Source organism: Myotis yumanensis, unplaced genomic scaffold (genome assembly GCF_028538775.1).
Source record: "Myotis yumanensis isolate MYYU_CA2020_CCGP unplaced genomic scaffold, mMyoYum1.0.hap1 SCAF_4, whole genome shotgun sequence".
In the NCBI taxonomy this organism is placed as follows: Eukaryota; Metazoa; Chordata; class Mammalia; order Chiroptera; family Vespertilionidae; genus Myotis; species Myotis yumanensis.
This window is the reverse complement of record NW_027223755.1, coordinates 37,327,988-37,345,627: the sequence shown is the minus strand read 5'-3', so window position 1 is coordinate 37,345,627 and position 17,640 is coordinate 37,327,988. Positions and strand designations below refer to the sequence as shown.

General features: G+C 45.5%; 1 protein-coding gene and 1 long non-coding RNA gene across 3 annotated transcripts in view; one reads left to right on the top strand and one right to left on the bottom strand.

Moving 5' to 3' along the window:
* The window catches only part of MAP1B (microtubule associated protein 1B), a 90,249-nt gene that overhangs the window by 23,607 nt on the left and 49,002 nt on the right, over window positions 1-17,640 (bottom strand). The window contains exons 1-2 of one of the 2 annotated variants that reach the window (XM_070412150.1): window positions 4,490-4,647; window positions 1,462-1,544 (exon numbers count right to left, since the gene is read on the bottom strand). Coding sequence is in view for 1 of the 2 variants with exons in the window: in XM_070412149.1 (XP_070268250.1) it covers window positions 1,462-1,544 (83 nt within the window). In the remaining variant the exon portion in view is untranslated. Of the gene's footprint in view, window positions 1-1,461; window positions 1,545-4,489; window positions 4,648-17,640 lie in introns of those variants that run through there. The other variant, XM_070412149.1, reaches the window with a different exon arrangement.
* LOC139008080 (uncharacterized) lies at window positions 4,797-6,084 on the top strand. The gene is made up of 2 exons (XR_011471091.1): window positions 4,797-5,225; window positions 5,752-6,084. It is a non-coding gene; the product is annotated as an uncharacterized lncRNA (long non-coding RNA).

Sequence of the window (17,640 nt, the reverse complement as noted above, 5' to 3'; positions counted from 1 at the left end):
CAATGATTCTCTCAGCACTGATGTTTATATCTCTCTCTCCCTTTCCCTTCCTCTCTAAAATAAACAAAAAACATATTTAAAAAAAACAAAAACAACAGGCTTCATAATGATAGCCAAAAAGGGGAAGCAACCCAAACCCATCAACTGATCAACGGACAAGCAAAATGTGGTATATCCATACAATGGAAGAGTATTCAGCCATAAAAAGAAATAAAGTACTGATATATGCTACAGTGTGGATGAATCTTGAAAACATTATGCTAAATGAAATAAGCCAGGCACAAAGGGCCACATATTGTATGATTCCCATTACCTGAAATATTTAGAATATGTAAACCCATAGAGGCAAAAAGTAGGTTAATGGTTGCCAGCAGCTGGAGGGGAATGGGGAGTAACTGCTAATGGGTTCAGGGTTTTTGGGGGGTGATATTCTGAAATTAATGGGGATAGTTGCACAACTTTGTGAACATACTAAAACCCACCAACTTACACACTTTCAACGCATGAATTTCATCGTACGTGAGTGGTATGGATGTAAAATATCTCGATTTAAATTTTTAAAAGGTTATAATCACAGAGATGCTCAAAGCATGGGCAGAAGAGACTCTTCAGGTAATGCAGTCCCTCCCCCTCCCCACGGCCTATAGCTACTTCAATGTCCAAGAAGCAACTCAATAAAGGAAACAGTAAATGAAGATACACTAAGTCCTCTGGCTTAGGTCCCCAGAGATTCTTGGCTTCAGCCAAGTTCGTATCATATAGTGGTCTCTGAAATAACCTGTTACTCTCTCTGGCAAAAATTTCATATGATGGAAATAGTACCATTATTCATCAGAATAGCCAGTTTATAAATCAGTTGTTATGTGCCATGCTGTGTTCTAAGTGCTTCACATTTCTAAGCAGCACACTAAATATGCAAATTAAATGTAAGCACTGTACAATCTCCATTTCACAGAGGTGGCCATGGAGGCCACCAGCGAATAAGTGGAAGAACCCAGGCGTCGGCACCACGGGCCACGCTCCTGACCGCCATGTCCCCTGCCTCTCGACAGTGATAAGGGGTCGGGCAGGATGGATCTGAAGGGGCTCGAATCTGAGATGTCGTTCTTCTTCAAATTTGGGTCCTGATGTCCCAGCCGGAGGGCTTGCCACCTATTCCCCCTGCTGCACCCTAGCAGCGTCCATCCCAGCAGCACACCCTCCATGTACACACAAGAGTTCTACCCACTAGCCTCAATGAGATATTCCAGTTCCAGAACATTCTTCCACTTTGTCCTTATTGGGAAGGGCAGTCTGGGGTGGTGCTGACACAGAGAACAAGCCACTGATGGACCCAGCATCCTGGACCAAGAACTTTTCTCTTCCTTCTCCTTCTCCGGCCACCTGCCCCAGTGCCTCCGGTCAGCTGGGTCCTGTAGCTGTGTGAGGCCCTGCCCAGACCCCGCAGAGCTGAATGCCCACCTCAGTGCTGACGGCTTCGTCTGAAGGGTTGATCAGGACCACTGTTTCTAACACGTCACTTCGGTGATGAAGGATCTTTTGTCCTGCAGGCACAAAAACACAGACAAAAGAGGAGACCTTTAGCTTTTCCGGATTAAAACCGCCCCGCCTGCTTCTGGGGCAGCTGAAGCATTTCTGCTTCTGACGAGGCACCCGCAGCAGGATTCTCCACTTCGTCTTGGGAAACACACAGTGTTACTAAACAAGAGTGTGCAGGCCCCAGCAGGTTCCTCCAGGAACGGGGTCCGTGTGGTCTGGGGCTCCTCAGGCTCTCATCACCCCTTCATTTCCAAGGTTGATCACCAGGCTGCCTGTGGGTTAATGGCAATTTTCATCTGAGACAGGGGTGGATGCCAGGAAAACTCAACGGGGCTCTTGACATTTCCTTTCTCATGGTAATTGGGGATGTTTCTGTGTATCAGCCTTTCTTCTGGTGAGAACGGTGCTGAGATTAATTAGGAGCCTTATTGTGAAATGAATGACATTCAGAAACCTGGGCTAACAATTAGCCCAACAAGCAGAATGGCTGTCTGAGGCAGGCTTACAGTCTGCTGGGGTATTCATTCATTAATTCTCTTGCTCATAGAAAAGTGGTGAAACTGGGAGCAAATGAAAAGTGGAGAACAACTCTCCTGCTGGACAGGGAACAACACAGCAAGGTGCTGTGGGAAGGAGGAAGCCTGTTGAAGGGGGGCTGAAATTCTGCTGTGTTTGTGACTCCACATCCCCGACTTCCCACACCTTAGAGGTTTTAGGGCATCCTGTGGCTGAAACCACCTCCAGCCGAAGTACACTGAGGCCTATGGATGACCTACAAAGGCTCCCCCTCCTTGGACAATTAGATGAAAGTGATCAGGCGACATGTGGCCAGAGTGGGTGATATATGCTCTGCCAATCGATGAGGGACAATGAAAGACATGTGAGAGGGAGACACATGGTTGGGAGGGGAGACAAGAACATGTGTGCTGATTGAAGTACAACGAAACTTGGACAAATGGGAGGAAATGAAATAGAATCTGAGGGAGAGAGATACCAAAGGAGAGATATATACAAGAAGAAAGAATGACCCAAAAGCAACTGTTTTCCAGGAAAATTATTGGCTGTTTCTTCAAAAAGCTAAAATAGAACTACTATATGACCTAGCTATTCCACTCCTCGGTGAATTAAAAGTGGGGATTTGAACAGATACTTGTATGCCAATGTTCATTGCAGCATTATTCACAATAGCCAAAAGGTGGAGACAGCCAATGGCCACCTATGGTTGAAACAACATATGGTATACCCAACCAAAGGAATATTATTCAGCCATGAAAAGGAATGAAGTTCTGATACATACAACAACAAGGATGAACCCTTAAAATATAATGCTAAATGAAGCCAGACACAGAGGGACAAATACTGTATAATGTCACTTACATGTCTAGAATAAGCAAATTCATAGCATCAGAGAGCAAATTAGAAGTTACCAGAGGCTGGGAGAGAGGGACTGGAGAGTTACTGCCTAATGGGTACAGAGTTTCTGTGTGAGGTGATGAAAAAAATTTGGAAAAAGAGGTGATGGTTACACAACATTGTGAATGTAATTAATGCCACTAAATTGTACATTTAAAGATGATTAAAATGACAAACTTTATGTTTTCTATATATTTTACCAGAACTTAAAAAATTAATCATGTAATAATGCCAAAACCTATTAAATAGTACACTTTAAATGGGGGAATTGTATGGTATTCGAATCTCAATAAAGAGGTTACAGGAAAAAAAGCAGTCCAGGGTACACAGCTTAGTTAGGGCTTTTCCCCTTCATCTCATCAGGGACTAGCACTGCTATGGAAACGGCAGCATGATGAAATACCACCACTGCATCCATCGTCAAGCCTGTTCCTCCCACTGTCTTCTCTTTCCTAACAGTAACATTTCCCAGTGGCCCCCGCATTAGACATGGAAGAAGCCCAAACTAAACAATAATGATGTCAGGCACTGTTCTAAGCACTGCACATGTACCAGTTCATTTAATCCCCAGGAGGGCTCACGAATTGAGGAACCATGTCCCCTTTTACTATAAGGACAATGAAGTCTACAGAAGACAATTAACTAGCCCAAAGTCACACAACTAGTAAGTGGTAGAGCCAGGACCCGAACAAGGCACAGGCATTAAATGCCAAGGAAGAGCTAGGGAAAATCCAGAGGAATAAAATCAGAAATGTGCTTAAAGAAGCAAGAAGCATCAGGAGAAGAATATTAGCAAAAAGAAAAAGTGGCAGGACACCCCCATAATAGAGCGTAAATTTAAGAGAAGTTGTGTGATCCTTTACTCTTAATGCCTGAAAATACAGAAACCCCCAAAACAATGCAGTGTCACACAATTTGGACAGGCGAAGGACTGAGCCTCAAGAAAAAGAATTCAACTCGGTCATAGGAAAGAACGCCCATGTATGAATGCCAGAGTCGATAATTTGCTGGACATCGCTTTTTGGCTTGGGTGCTTTTGCTTTTGACAAACATATGCATTTAAAGCTAACGTAAAAGAAGATCCAATTGAATAAGCAAATGATAAAATGACAACCAGCGAAACACAGCAAACTGTCTCCTTTCTAAGTCCTTCCATCAGTGGCCTCCGTGAAACAAAGACTTCGGGGGCTTCTAAGGCACTAAGTTGAGACAAAATTAAGCAAAAGCTTAAGACTCAGGAGAAATGAAAGGTTGTTTCCTCGATCAAACTTTGGACCTGTTTTCAGGCAGCAGAATGCCACAGTGTGAGGATAGTCGTTGCTGTAGGACACTGCGAGAACCCCCAAAGCAGACTGGGCTCCTTCCCCTAGAGATGGTAAAGGACGCAGAGCCCCCTTCTTTCCTAAGTGATCTCCACTCGCCCCAGCTGCTCACTGCATCCTTCCAGATGCACATCTAAGCAACAGCCCAGCCAGCCCGAGCCTCGGCCCACCCAGCGTGCCCTTTCTCGGACACTCCCTGGCAGGGGACGTCTTACCATCCACAAGAAGGTCCTTTCCTCTGTGGCTTCATCACTTCCAAACAAAACAAATGCCATGTGACAGTGGCTGTGACCTCCACTCCTTCCCAGTCAATTTTCAGACCTGCTTTGCGCAGGATTTCAACTGAGGATGTTCTTTCTGTCCAACCTTGGAAACACTGACACAGACGTGCACCAAAATACCCTGGCTGCTCCTTCAACAAAAGCCTTTTTATAGGATTGAATTTGAATGAAGGAGGGGATTTAGAGAGAGAGAAAGAGAGAGAGAGAGAGAGAGAGAGAGAGAGAGAGAGAGAGAGAGAGAGACAAGCTTCAAGCTCTTGTCACAGCCCAACTGTTGGCCAGATTCTTCTCCCAGCGACGTAACCAGGGGCCGGGCCTTCCTGGCAGCCGGCAAACCCAGGGCCTGCCGGAGGGGCCAGGGCGCTGTGCCCCCATCCCCGCATCCCCCCGGGGATGCCAGCTCCTCTGGCAGCAGGATGCTCTGAGCTCTGGCTGCCGGGACGCTTACAAAGTTGCATATTTGGGGAATGTTTCACACTGGGAAGCGGGCCAGGCATTCTGAAGAGAGGCCGCCTGCCACCCCCGCTTGAAAAGGTCTCATTCAATTGCTTCAAAGAATAAGTTCCCAGGAAAGAAAGACAACAAGCCGGTTGCAGCGCTCTCTCCACCATTACAGATCGCATACTACAGAATCAGCTTGCCGGGAACCATCAGGCAGCCCCACGAATAGGTAACTCCCCTCAGCACTGGTCTGAGGGAGGCAAAAGCCGGGGTTTGAGATGGAATGACTGTCATCATTGCTTTGATAAGACAGGCTTTGAGGGCTCCCCACAAATTCAATGTAATTGTGAAGGCTCCATCCCGGGGAGGGGTGGGGGGGATGTTATGTGACACAGAAAAAGGGGTCTGCTCCACCTTAGAAAGAACAGAGGATGGTCGGGGACCCCCTGAGGCAGCAGGGTCCTTGGAGACAATGAGACTTTTGTCGATATGCACGAAAAGGCCATGCTTGAAACTCAATAAGCCTGTTATTGCTGGGACTTTTTTTTCTTTTTGAACATTGAATCTGTCTTTTAAGGTTGGGCTATTCTAGTGGCTTATGTTTTACTATATTCAGGTAACTTTGAAATCTCTTAAAACAAAATGTCATTTTCTAGGTATATAATTTTTAGGATGCTTATGGGGTCTCTTCACAGTTTTATATGCATTTAACCTAATCTCCCTCTCTCCCTCTCTCCCTCTCCCTCCTGGTTTAGGAAGACGCTGACCACGGCTGGATTCAAAGTCACCCGGTCCTGAGGCACAGCCACAACCAAACCTCCGTAAACTTGGCATCTTCTCTCTTACACAGCTGATGCTTCTCTCCCACACCCATCAGCCCAGAACACAGTGACTGAAGAGGCTGTAACATCTCTGTCGGGGCCAGAGCAACACCCAAAACTGTCAGCCCAGTTAGGCAGCTGCTGAATGAAACAGCCTGGCCCAACAGAGAGAATGCTGGACCAAACGCTGCAGCTGGGCTGAGAAAGGGGGAAAGCCCTTGACGAAAATAATAGCTAGTAAAGCTAAATAAAGCCTTTTAAACTGTCTTCTAGTGAATGATAACTCTGTATGTCTTAAGGATAAATATTTAATTTCTATTCCCATTAGTGATCACAATCCAGAAGCTTATTTCTATAACTCCCTTTGCCTGCAAAATGAATACATTGCAACATAATCCAGAAATAGGAATTGAAGAAGAAAGAAAGCCTTCGGTATGTATTCAGTATGGAAGGGAGAAGATGAGGGAGATTCTGAGTCATTCATATGGATGGAGGTGACCAGAACTGAGTCATGGCTGGGCCTGCAGCAGAAGGGCCCACGCACCCACCAATCTCTGCCCCCAACTCCCGCCGCTGCCCCATCTTCACCCACCGCCTTTGCCCAGGTGGAACCAGAGTGGATTCTTTTTGGAAAAGGCATCTGACATTGTGACTCAGCATTAGAAAAGCTTCCAATGTAAAGAAGCAGAAATCTTAGGGTTAAAGAAGTTTCTAGAGTCAGAAAGGGAAATGTGTGGGGTAATGAAGGACTAGGATTATTTAGCTAAAAGTAAGGGTTGGTAGACCAAGAAAAGGCCAGAAGCACAAAATGTCCTGACATTAAAGTCTGTCATCATTGGGAGGGAGGGAGGGAGGGAGGGAGGGGGAGAGGGAGGGAAGGAAAATGAGAGCAGTGAGAGTTCTTCAACTCTGCATCTTCACCAAAGTGGATTTGCAAAGAGGAAACATCTCACCTCCAATCCCACATGCAATAAACACTCCCCAAGCTAAATTCAGATAAATGGACGAAAGCAAGAAATGAAAAGTCCTCAGTGCTGGAACTAAACATTAATTACCAGCAACTCTCCCAGCAGCTTTTCATAACAGTCTCTCGTTTGTAATAACACCAGGCCTCCTTTCAGCAGGAATCCACATAATAATGCCAAGCAAGTGTGCTAAGAGGTGGGGCAAGTTTGAAGAGAACGGGTGCTGGTGTGGAGGGAGGAGAGCCACCCGCATCAGCAGTTTTGTAGTGAAGCTCTCTTCTTCAGGAGCCCTCACAGATGCCCCTCCGTCCCTCACAACCAAGGCCAGGCCCAGAGCAGGCCCTGGCCCAGCCCCTGCCTCGGGACGAGGTCTCCCAGGCTCCTGGAGGGCAGGAGCAAGTCAGGAAGCCTCACAAGAGACACCGAGGCCTGTTCCCAAGAACCTGCATGGTCTCCCTGCCTCCTTCTATCCCGCCTCATCATTTCTAGGCAAGAAAAAGAGAGAGACAGACAGGGGAGCATGGCTTTGGGAGACCACAATCAGCAGGTCTTTCCCAGGTGCCCAGAGTGAGGGCTCAGAGGAGGGACCAGATGGAGGGCAGAGGAGCCTGGCCTCACAGAAGCCTCCCCTTGTTCCCTGGCACAAGAAATCACTCCAGACCTGGTGGAGGGATGACCATGAGGCAGGACTAGACAACTTAGCCCCTGGCGTGTGCGAGAAAACTCCGGTGCTGGGAGACTTGGTATCTCCTGGTTACACGGGTCCCCAAAGACCAGGTGGCGGCAGAGAACATGAAAGTCAGCTGTTACCCGAGACTGTACAGATGCCCCCTCCAGGGAGGTAAATCTCCTGGCTGGAGGGAGTTTGATTTCCCACCCTCCGGCCCTCCCACACATCAAAATCAACTTGTTACCTGTCCCATCTATCTGTTCTTGCAGCTCTGAGCCTGAGGCTGGAGAAAGGGCCCCTCCTAAGCTGTCCCAGAGGCAGCAAGGGACATGGGTAGAAAGACCACAGAAACACGCTGGTTTTCAGGTCACACACACATGTTGGAGCACCTTCCATGTGCCTGCACTATCCTACCTGGATCAAAATTATAGCTAGGTGCCAGGTGAATGCATGGCAGTGTTTAGTAAGGGCTCCTCATTCTCTGAACTCCAGGCAGCCCATTGTTAAGAACACAGCAGGAAACCCTTACACGTATAGAGAGCATTTTATCCTTGGATCGTACCTCATTTAATCCTCCTCACATTCCTGTGAAGTGGTGGGGACAAGTATTATTAGCCCCTCTTCATGGACCAAAGTTCCAGTGACTTGCTCGAGGCCTCACAGGTTGAGAGAGCGGAACGTGGCCAGTCATGACCAAGGCTGAGACACTATTCTTTTCTCCATCTTTTCCTGATTAAAATTAAGGTTTTCATCCAAAATCAGGGTTTTCAAGGTGTGAGGCCAAGATTCCCCTTTGTAAGAGGTAAACATGCAGCCGGGTCAGCCACTGGTCAGCCAATGCTGGTCAGCCAACGCTGCTGAATCGCCGCCCGCTCCACGGGCACGCGGGCCTCCCACGCGCACCCTGAGGCCAATTCTCTCTTTGTTTCGGCTGAACAATCAGAGCCCAGTTCTCTCCCACTTTCCCCCCTGATATTCCTGGAAATGGCATTTCTTTTCTGTTGGAAATAAATTTTGTTGTTTCTGCACTTGTTTCATCTCTGATGTATGTCCCTGCGTGTCACATAGCTCTCCAAATGTTTAGTGTTTGTTTTTTCAAGAGAATAAGAACTGGAATTCCATTATAACTAGATCAGGAGACTTTGTAAAAAAAAAAATACAAAACAAAAAAAAAACTTTTTTAATGTAATAAGTTGATCACTGCTTGGGAATTAGACTTTTTTTTTTTAACCTTAGATGTCTTTTTGTTACAGAGAATTTAGTTGCTATAGCATTTGCACCTATCCCTATTTTTCTCTCTATTTCCTGGAGTTAACTAGTTTTCCTTTTTATTGTCTTTGGTTAGGTTTTTCACGTGTCTGCTAGTCCTTCCACCCCATCCTTCCCTTGGTTTCTCTGCCATCTTCAGATTTATATTTCTCTGTCTTGTAGATGCCCAGAAAAGCAAACAACTAAATACCCCAGACTTCCAAGGTTCTCTCCTTGTCCTGAATGTGTTCACTACAGGCAGAGACAAACTGAACCTTCACGTGATAGGCAGGGCGGCCTTGCTCCTGGTGGTACACGGAGGCTCATTTTGCATTTCACATCCCCACCCCCCCAACCCCAGCCCTCCCCACCCCCCACCCCCACCCTCGGTCCAACTGCTCACCCCAGGAGAACTTATGGGGGGGGGGGGGATGCCAGGTGACAATAGGTCTGATTCCTTTCGCAGGGTTCTCATCTCACCCTCTTTCTAAATCCTCTCTTCAGGGTTTTTCTACTGCCTAATCTATTCTCTTATGTTCTCCTCCCCGCACCCGCTTTGTAAAGTCCTCAAGGCAGACAAGAGGAATGAGAACCCAGGCCTACAAGGGTTAGCGTGGAAGAGAGTGGAAAAAAGAAGTTTCAGAGAATGTTTTTAATCTCACCGGTCTTCTCCTGCCTTTCTAAGTGATGCTGTATTTCCTGTTTGTTAAGATGATGTGGATTATTTACAAAGGCCACAGTTTCCTGGAGTTGAATTCAGGCAAATTACTGCTACCTTCATAAACCAGTATTGGAGATTAAAACATGAATGTGATACTCTCCCTATCTTGTAGAAAAGACAGTTTAATGGGGAGACCTAAGAGTTTGGACAGTGTCTAATTTGGGAAATGCAAGTCAGAAGTAGTGTTTGATACACAGTGAGAGCTCAGTCAATATTCGATAAAGGAATGAATAATAAACATGGCTAAGATATACTGAATACCTGCCCTGGGTCAGGCCCTGGCCTATGTTCTTGATGTGCGGTTATCGCATTTAATTTGCACATTAAGCCCATAAGGAGGCCACTAGTCCCATCTTCCAGATGAGGAAAACGAGGCTTAAGGCAGCTAGGCAACTGCTCAAGAAAGTACGTAGTGAAGCTAGGATGGAAGCCCAGGTGGTCAGTGCCCAGAGCCCAGAGCCCAGGCTCTTGGTTAATACGCCATAGTAGAAGGGAGGATGGTGGACAGATGAGAATGAGTTTGGTTTGGGGCACATTGAGTTTGAGGTCCCTGTGGAAGATTCAGGTGGCTCTGCCCAGTAGGCAGGCAGAAGTGTGGGTCCACTGCTGGGCCAGAGGTTGGGGCAGAGGCACAGCTCTGGGAGGCATCAGCATATTTTCAGGTGATGCTCTAGGTCTAGGAGAACACAGAAAGGGCCTTTTCCTGAGAACAGTCTTGGGAAACACCATTATTTAAAGGATGGGCAGCCCTGGCCGGTGTGTGGCTCAGTTGGTTGGGCATTGTTCTGTGCACCAAAGGGTCTCCGGTTTGATTCCTGGTCAGGTCAGTCATGTCACATGCCTGGATATCGGGCTTGATCCCCAGTAGGGGGCATACAGGAGGCAGCCAATCAATGTTTCACTCTCACACCAATGTTTCTCACTCTCCCTCTCCCTTCCTCTCTCTCTAAAAATCAATTGAAAACATTAAAAAATAAATAAAAGATGGGCAAAAGCCGGGGAAAGCCCATGAAGGTGATGGAGAAAAGCATGAGAGAAATAATGGTGCCACGCCTTCTTTGCTCACCTTCACCCCCAGCCCCAGGTGACCTAGAACCTCAGTGCTGTCCTGATTTGCAAACTTAACCCACCTTCGCATACAGGAGAGTGGAGGCAGAATATTCCAAAGACATTATCCAATCCAATACTCACTTTGATCTACACGTCCACTGCTCTGATACAATGCTTAGCCTGTGGGCCTGGCTTTATTTCCTGTCTGGGAGACATCTGCCTGGTTGAAGAAAAAGACTGTAGGCTGGCAGTTCTCAGAACGTAATATATGGCCAATGTCACCCAGTAAATTTAATAAAATAAAAGAACATAATATGCCCCACAACCACCTGAGCTACTCACTAAAAAGGCAGATAAAGGAATGGTCACCCTCAGAAGGTCTGTCTGATTCAGGGGGCGGGGGTGGGGCCTGAGGCTGCATGTCTGCAATCTCTCGGTGATATCGATGGTTCTGGTGCCTTCTTTGAGAAGCCAGACAGGGTAGATGATGAATACGCTACTGATCAATAACAACATGGTAAGTCACCTTATTTAAAATCATCCTCACGTTGTTTTTATGTGATGCTATCCTAGTGTCTGAACATACTGCTAGAATTATTTCCCTTGGGAACAATGTGGTCATTAAGGGCTCAAACAACTTTTCCCGGTAAGTATTGATTCTCTAATTATTTGACAGTTTTATCTGACATTTAATTTGCCATCAAACTCCAGCCATTGATCAAATCCAGACAAACAGCTGACCTTTCTTCCTCCTCTGTTAATGTTCAGAACCAAATCATCACACTACTCGCCCTCAAAGCCAGCTGCCTTAAAAACAAAAGTCAAATGAATCCCTTTGGTACTGGCTATTGAAAAGGAAACAGGAAAAGAAAAATACAAACAGCTAACATAACCAATATCATACCTGGTATCTATTAGTTACCAGCCCCTTGGAAGCCCTTAGCCCTTGGCCAGAGGAAAATGTCATGAATTGGTTTTTCCCCAGTCAAGTCCCGAGGGTGCAATGCTACCCAATAGTGGCCGCGTCAGTCTAGGGCACTGCAACCAGCTGGGTGAGCTGCCAGGAAAGGGCTTCCTAGGGTCGAGATCCTGCCCTGGGAGGAGGAGGCTCAAGGGACCTGAGGTCTGGTCTTAGCTGAAGTGGGGCCTCACTGCCACCATCTGTAACAAGTAATGGAAGGCAGATGGATACTCGGGTTCTGTGTTGGGGCCGGTATGAGTAAGTCTGGTCATGCCTTTAAAGTATTTGGCATAAAGCCTTAGCCCCGCCCAAAGGAGCTGTGATTTTTTTATTTTATTTTAGTTTTGTTTATTTATATACTGCTTTATTCAGCAGGGGGAGGTGGAGATGGCTCATTCTCACATACTGACGGCATCAGCACATGTACTAGTGTATTTGCACTTTCCACACTGTGCCCGTGTTGGTCACGGCTGGGTGCTTGGGCTGCCCAGAAAAGTACACGCAGTCCTCACGGACCTGGGGCTCCCCTACGCTAGTGCTAAAGGGCAAATCAACCCACATCCGGGCCCAGGCCCAATTCCTCTCTATGTCCCTGTTCTTTGCTCTTAGTTACGTGTATTGTCTGTTGACCCAGAGTGAAGTTCCATTTACAGCCTTCCACCTACAGGCTTGCAGGTGTTGATGGTTTTGCGAAATAGGACAACTGAAAATATGGATACCCCGTAGCTACACACAAACACCCAATCAATTTCTAAGTAGGATTTAAGTAGATTGAAATTCAGCTTATAGAAGTGAGTAAATCAGGAATCTACTTTCAGGATCTGAAAAAATATATGCCTGTGTCATCATTAGCACAAAGTCCACTGTCATACATAAGTAAAAGGAAACACTGTTTAGCTCTTTTTATGTGATTAGGACCAAAAAAAAGGTCCGAAAGTGTTAGGAATTGTTTGTGTTTGTTTGTTTGTTTGTTTGTTTTCACAAGTACATTGAATTTTGCTTCTGGTCCTTTGGCCCCTCTTATAATTCCTCAAAGAATTAAAAAGGGGCATTTATTAGGAAGGCTTCATTTTGATTTTATATTCAACTACAAGGTCTTCACAAGGTCACCATCAATGGGGTGCCACAGCATATCCCTGTACCATACTTGATCCTTTCCGGGAGCTTGTGGGTGAATGACTACATCTGCAGAGTTAGAAAAATTTGATGTAGGAAGCAAGGGATAAGTACAGAGCCACATAATTAGTTAATGTTTACTTAACAAGCAGAGATATGTTTCTGACAGATTCAATCAACTCTGACTAAGGGGCATTTTCAAGACATTGAGAGATGTGTTCTGAACCATCAGATGTAACTCTCCTGAGAACAAAGGTCCAAAACCTATGATGCAGAAGTGATTCAGGCAAGCAGGCAAGTAAATTCTGCCCTCCTCTATCTTCTTCGAAGAAAGATTGAAATTTTGATTTAGAATGAGTTCAGAGAGGAAGGCTCTAACTGGAAATTCTGGGAAAATCTGCTCTTGCAAATATCTGCAGATTTTCATTTCCATGAGAATAGATTCTCCTAAGAAAATCAGCATGCATAATACATGTTCTACATTCCTATCTTGCATTATTCTCTATTGGTTATTCGTTATGTATTTATACACTTGGGATACATGCAATTATCCATACGTATGTTAAGCAAAGTTCTTATGATGCTTTATTCTTTGCTCTCTCACAAATAAAATAATGTGTTTTGTCCTAGTAAAAATGCTAACAGATAAGGAAGGTGGCTCTGGAGAATGGACTAAATCAGGTTCCACTGATGAAGTTCTGGAGTATGACTGAAAGAAAGAACATTTGATTCTGCTCCAGAAAGCAACACTGAACGCGTTCCCATTTATTTTGGAGTAGATAGAGGCTGTCACTGGAGAAGCTAGAAAGGTGAGGCAGCACACTAAGATTGTAGAGGACAGTCCCAATTCGCTTTAAACTCAGATATCAGGAAAATGCATGGATTCAAAATTAAAGGTTGGAGCGGCAAGAGTGAAGTCATCCTGAGCCCTGGTTGGCTCAGGGCATTGGAGGAACAGCAAGAGTTGGACAAGGATGGGAGTCAAAGAGAGGTGAGCAGTGCTTGACCTGGTATCTGAGGTCCAATGGTCCAACAAGAGAAGAATCTAACCTTGTTCCCGATTGCCAGCTCCTTCGAGGACAAAAGGACCCCAAACCAAGGACACTGTGATGTGGGTTCTGGGTCAGGTTTGAAGCTTAAATTTATGTCCTTTTTTCCCTCACAATTCTTAAATGACATAAGCTGATGCTTTAATGTGTTTTTTCTATTGTTCTGGAAAATATCTGCATTATGAAATTTCCTAAACATCTCATGTCTATAAAATTGCTTTCAAGAGTAAATTACATCTTTTTTAATTATAACAAAATTAAGGGTTATCAAGGCAAAGATAAGAAGTCCACTTAGCAATACTTCCACCCTTGGGATTTTGATGTCAAAATTGAAAATATATCTCTCTCCCTTAGCCCATTTTTTTTCAACATAAAATGTCTGTGCACTTAGATAAGCTTTATTAGAAAAACCATTATTTTAATATGTTAGTCTGTTTTTATTTGATTTAAAAAATAACAGTTGTGCAAGGGTAGCAAATGGAACTCTAGAGTTATATGATTTGACAGGTAGAAAAATAGTCTGAGTGAGTCTTTCCTACTAATGGATGATTATGGTAAGTGGGCTCAATTCTGTGCCCTCCTCAGTTTGCATCTGAGTCTTTTTTTTTAATCGTCACCCAATGATACGTTGAGAGAAAGACAGAGAGAGAGAGAGAGATCGGTTGCCTCCAGTCGGCGCCCTGAGAGAGAGAGAGAGAGAGAGAAAGAGAGAGAGATCGGTTGCCTCCAGTAGGAGCCCTGACTGGGGATTGAACCGGCAACCTAGATATGTGCAGTGACCAGGAATCGAACCCGCATGGGATGATTCTCCAACCAACTGAGCCACCTGGCCAGGGCTGCATCTGAGTCTTATGGTGTCTTGTCCAGAAAAGTAGGGAAAGAACCAGCTCACACTTTCTTATTAATGTTTACTGGAAGCTCTAGTAACTATCCTGGGCTTTCGTCTTGCTAACTTTTTATTCTTTCTAGAGGTGAAATTTTGCTTCTAGTTTAAAAAAAATCCAACTAATCAATTTCAGACTATGGGACAGACGCTGGATCACACAGGAGACCACAGCCTCTGCTCACTTCTTTCCCATAGGCCCGCATGGAAAAAAGGTGCTGAGTTAGCAGCGTGCTAAGCCATTTTGTAAATTCAGATCCTGTGTTGCCCTTTGTTCCTCCTCTTTTTTTTTTTCTTTTCTTTTTTTGTAATGTCTACATTTTGGCATTTCTGCATGGCCTCTTTGGTTTCAGAGTTTTACAACCGAGCATTTCCCGTTGGAAAAAAAAAAAGGAGGGGGGGGGGAATATAGCAATTAGCATACCTTATGTAGCTGCACTAAACTAGTGTCCTCGCAAACACGTCTTTGTGACAGGCAAGGCGGCCCTGTTTTGTCTTGTTTCCTGGCGGGCCTCGCCCTGCTCACAGCCTTCAATTGCCAACTAGCAATGCCGCCCCTTCCCTTCCTCTGCTCCTGCTTTCCCAGCCCCTGCCAGCTTTACTGGCTCGAAGTATTTAATGAGTTTTTAATTCGGTTTTGACTCTGGAACCCAGCCAGCTACTGCTGCCTGGGGCTCGCTTTTTCCCTTACACATTATCAGAGGACAGCCGGAAAGACAAGTGCTGTCACTATTGGACTTTTCCCGGGAGGATTCGCTTGGCCTCAGGTTATCACAAGGTCTTGCTGACTGCAGACAGTGGAGGAGCTGAAGGCAGTCCCCGCAGAGCCGCAGGGACAATGTGGGAGGCACCTCTGGGTTCTCGGAAGCAATTTCTAGGGAGTGAACACCGCTCTGTGACTGCTGGGCCTCAGTCCAGTGGGAGAGAGAGAACCAGACCACACTTGCATGCATGTTTACACCCAGGTGCCCTTCATATAACAAGACCCTGGCATGCTCTCCACCACAATTCCAATGGCCGACTGTCTCCTCTCAGGCACTGGAGAGGGGTCCACATGCTGTCCTCACCTCTCTCGTGTGGATCATGAAATGGTAGTGCTCCTGGTAAGGAGGCTCTGTAGAAGCCACACAAGCTATTATTCTGGGAGAAGATGTTTGGAAAACTCTCCGAGACTTAAAGTGCTGGGACATAGCTCATAAATTACGCATTGTTCCCTACATTAGCCAAACCATAGCTAGGATGTTTCAATCTATCTACACAGTCTTTCTGGGTATTTGCCCATGCTGTTCCCTCTGCCTGGAACACCTGTCCCCATTTATTTACTTGGCTGCCTATTGATACTTCAGGTCTTGGTGTGACATATCACCACTGGGGAGTCTTCCCAGAATGCCTTGTGCCCAGAGCAGCTGGTACTCACTGCTACGGTCGCAAACACCACACTGAGCTGATGCACATGGCCAGCACTGAGGCCTCTGATGTCAGAAATCAGGTTTTGAGAGGGAAGCTGTTGCTTCCTTACAGATGGATGTTTGGCATTTATTTATTATTCATCAGTGGAGATGGCTAACAAAGTCTCCCTAGTTGAAACTGTAGTGCCAGGTTTTGAGAAGAGCACAGTCATATTGATTGGATAATGGATGCAGAATGGTTGAAAGGAGGCTTTGCAAATGCGGCAGACAGGAATAAGAACTGATTTAGACTAAAAGCTATAGTCAGATATTTTAAAATAGCAGCATAAATGTATCCCACACAAGCTATGATTCTACCTATTCATAAACACCGGTACCTGATTCAATCTAGTCATTAAATAAATGACTGTATTTTACCTAAACACATGGGTTTTATATCCAATCAACCGATAATTTAAGGCACTTGAAGGCATGGCACATTTCCAAAGACTGCTACACAGGGTTGGTTATCTCATGAGGTAGTGAGCCCCCCAGCTGTGGAGGTGGACAGGAAACCAGCAGCTGGTGGCACCTGTCAGCAATTCTAGAATGGTGGTTTCTGGTCCTGGCTGAGCATCAAAAGCACTGGGTGTTCGTTAAAACTATATATGGCCGAGCCCGACCTGGACCTACTGAATCCGAATCTCTAGAGCCAGAGTTGAAGCCTGTGATTTAAAATCTCCAGTGACAATTCCGATCACCAGCCAGATTTGGGAACCTCTGTTCTAGCAACCCCTTTTAAACCTAAATTTCAGTGATTTATAACTACATTTGACATTGCAATAAGCAACACCTCCGACAAGACTCCTCTTACCAATATGTCAACATAGTGATCTCTAAGATTTGAAATGTGAGATCATCATAAGGGACATTCACAAGTTAGGAAATAGGAAAAGAAAGGCTAAGCGACTTGACCAAAGTCACACAGCAAGATAATGGCAGAAGCAGGAATAAGGCGTGGCTAGCCAGACACACAAGCCTTTTCCTCCCCAAAGGACTGCAGATTCCGAGGTGGCTCCTAAAGGCCCTTGTGACCTCACAGCTCCATGACCCAGCTGCCTTCACCATGAAGTGATATCATCTCAAGTGACATAAAAGGTGTCTTTGAATGTTCATCTAGATATTTCTTAGATTCCTTGTTAGAAGCCAAAGATGGGCTACCAGAGAAGTAGGGTAATTTAATTCCTAACTTACCTTTTTGGGTCAGTGATGGCAGAAATCTGGAATATCATCCACTTAGGCTAAAATTGTTGGCATAGAGATGGTCACACATTCTCCCTTCTTTTAAAAAAAGGATAGAAGCAGGGAATTCTAATCTAACACAGAATGTCTGGGAAGTTGCCTCTCTTTCAGCTCTCCTAGGTTTTGCTTTTGCAGGGACTCCTCGTGGCAAACTCTGAAGGATGGACTTAATGAAAATCCTCACACATTGCACTGGAAGCCTTCACCGTGGCAGCATACTCACCCCGAGCAGCACTCACTGTGCCGCAGCTAATATCCCACCCCTGTGCACTCATAAAAGGTCTCCAAGTGCAGGGGGAAGTATTTTTTAATGACCATGATTTAATATTTCCTAAGTCCTTACTGTGTTGGTTCCCTCACAATACATGTAAATAGCAAAGCCTGTGGGCTCTGCTGAGGTGATAGAATCAAAGGAAGGAAACAAGAATGCTGTGAATAGCCTTGTATTTCTTTAGAAATAGCTCAGAAGC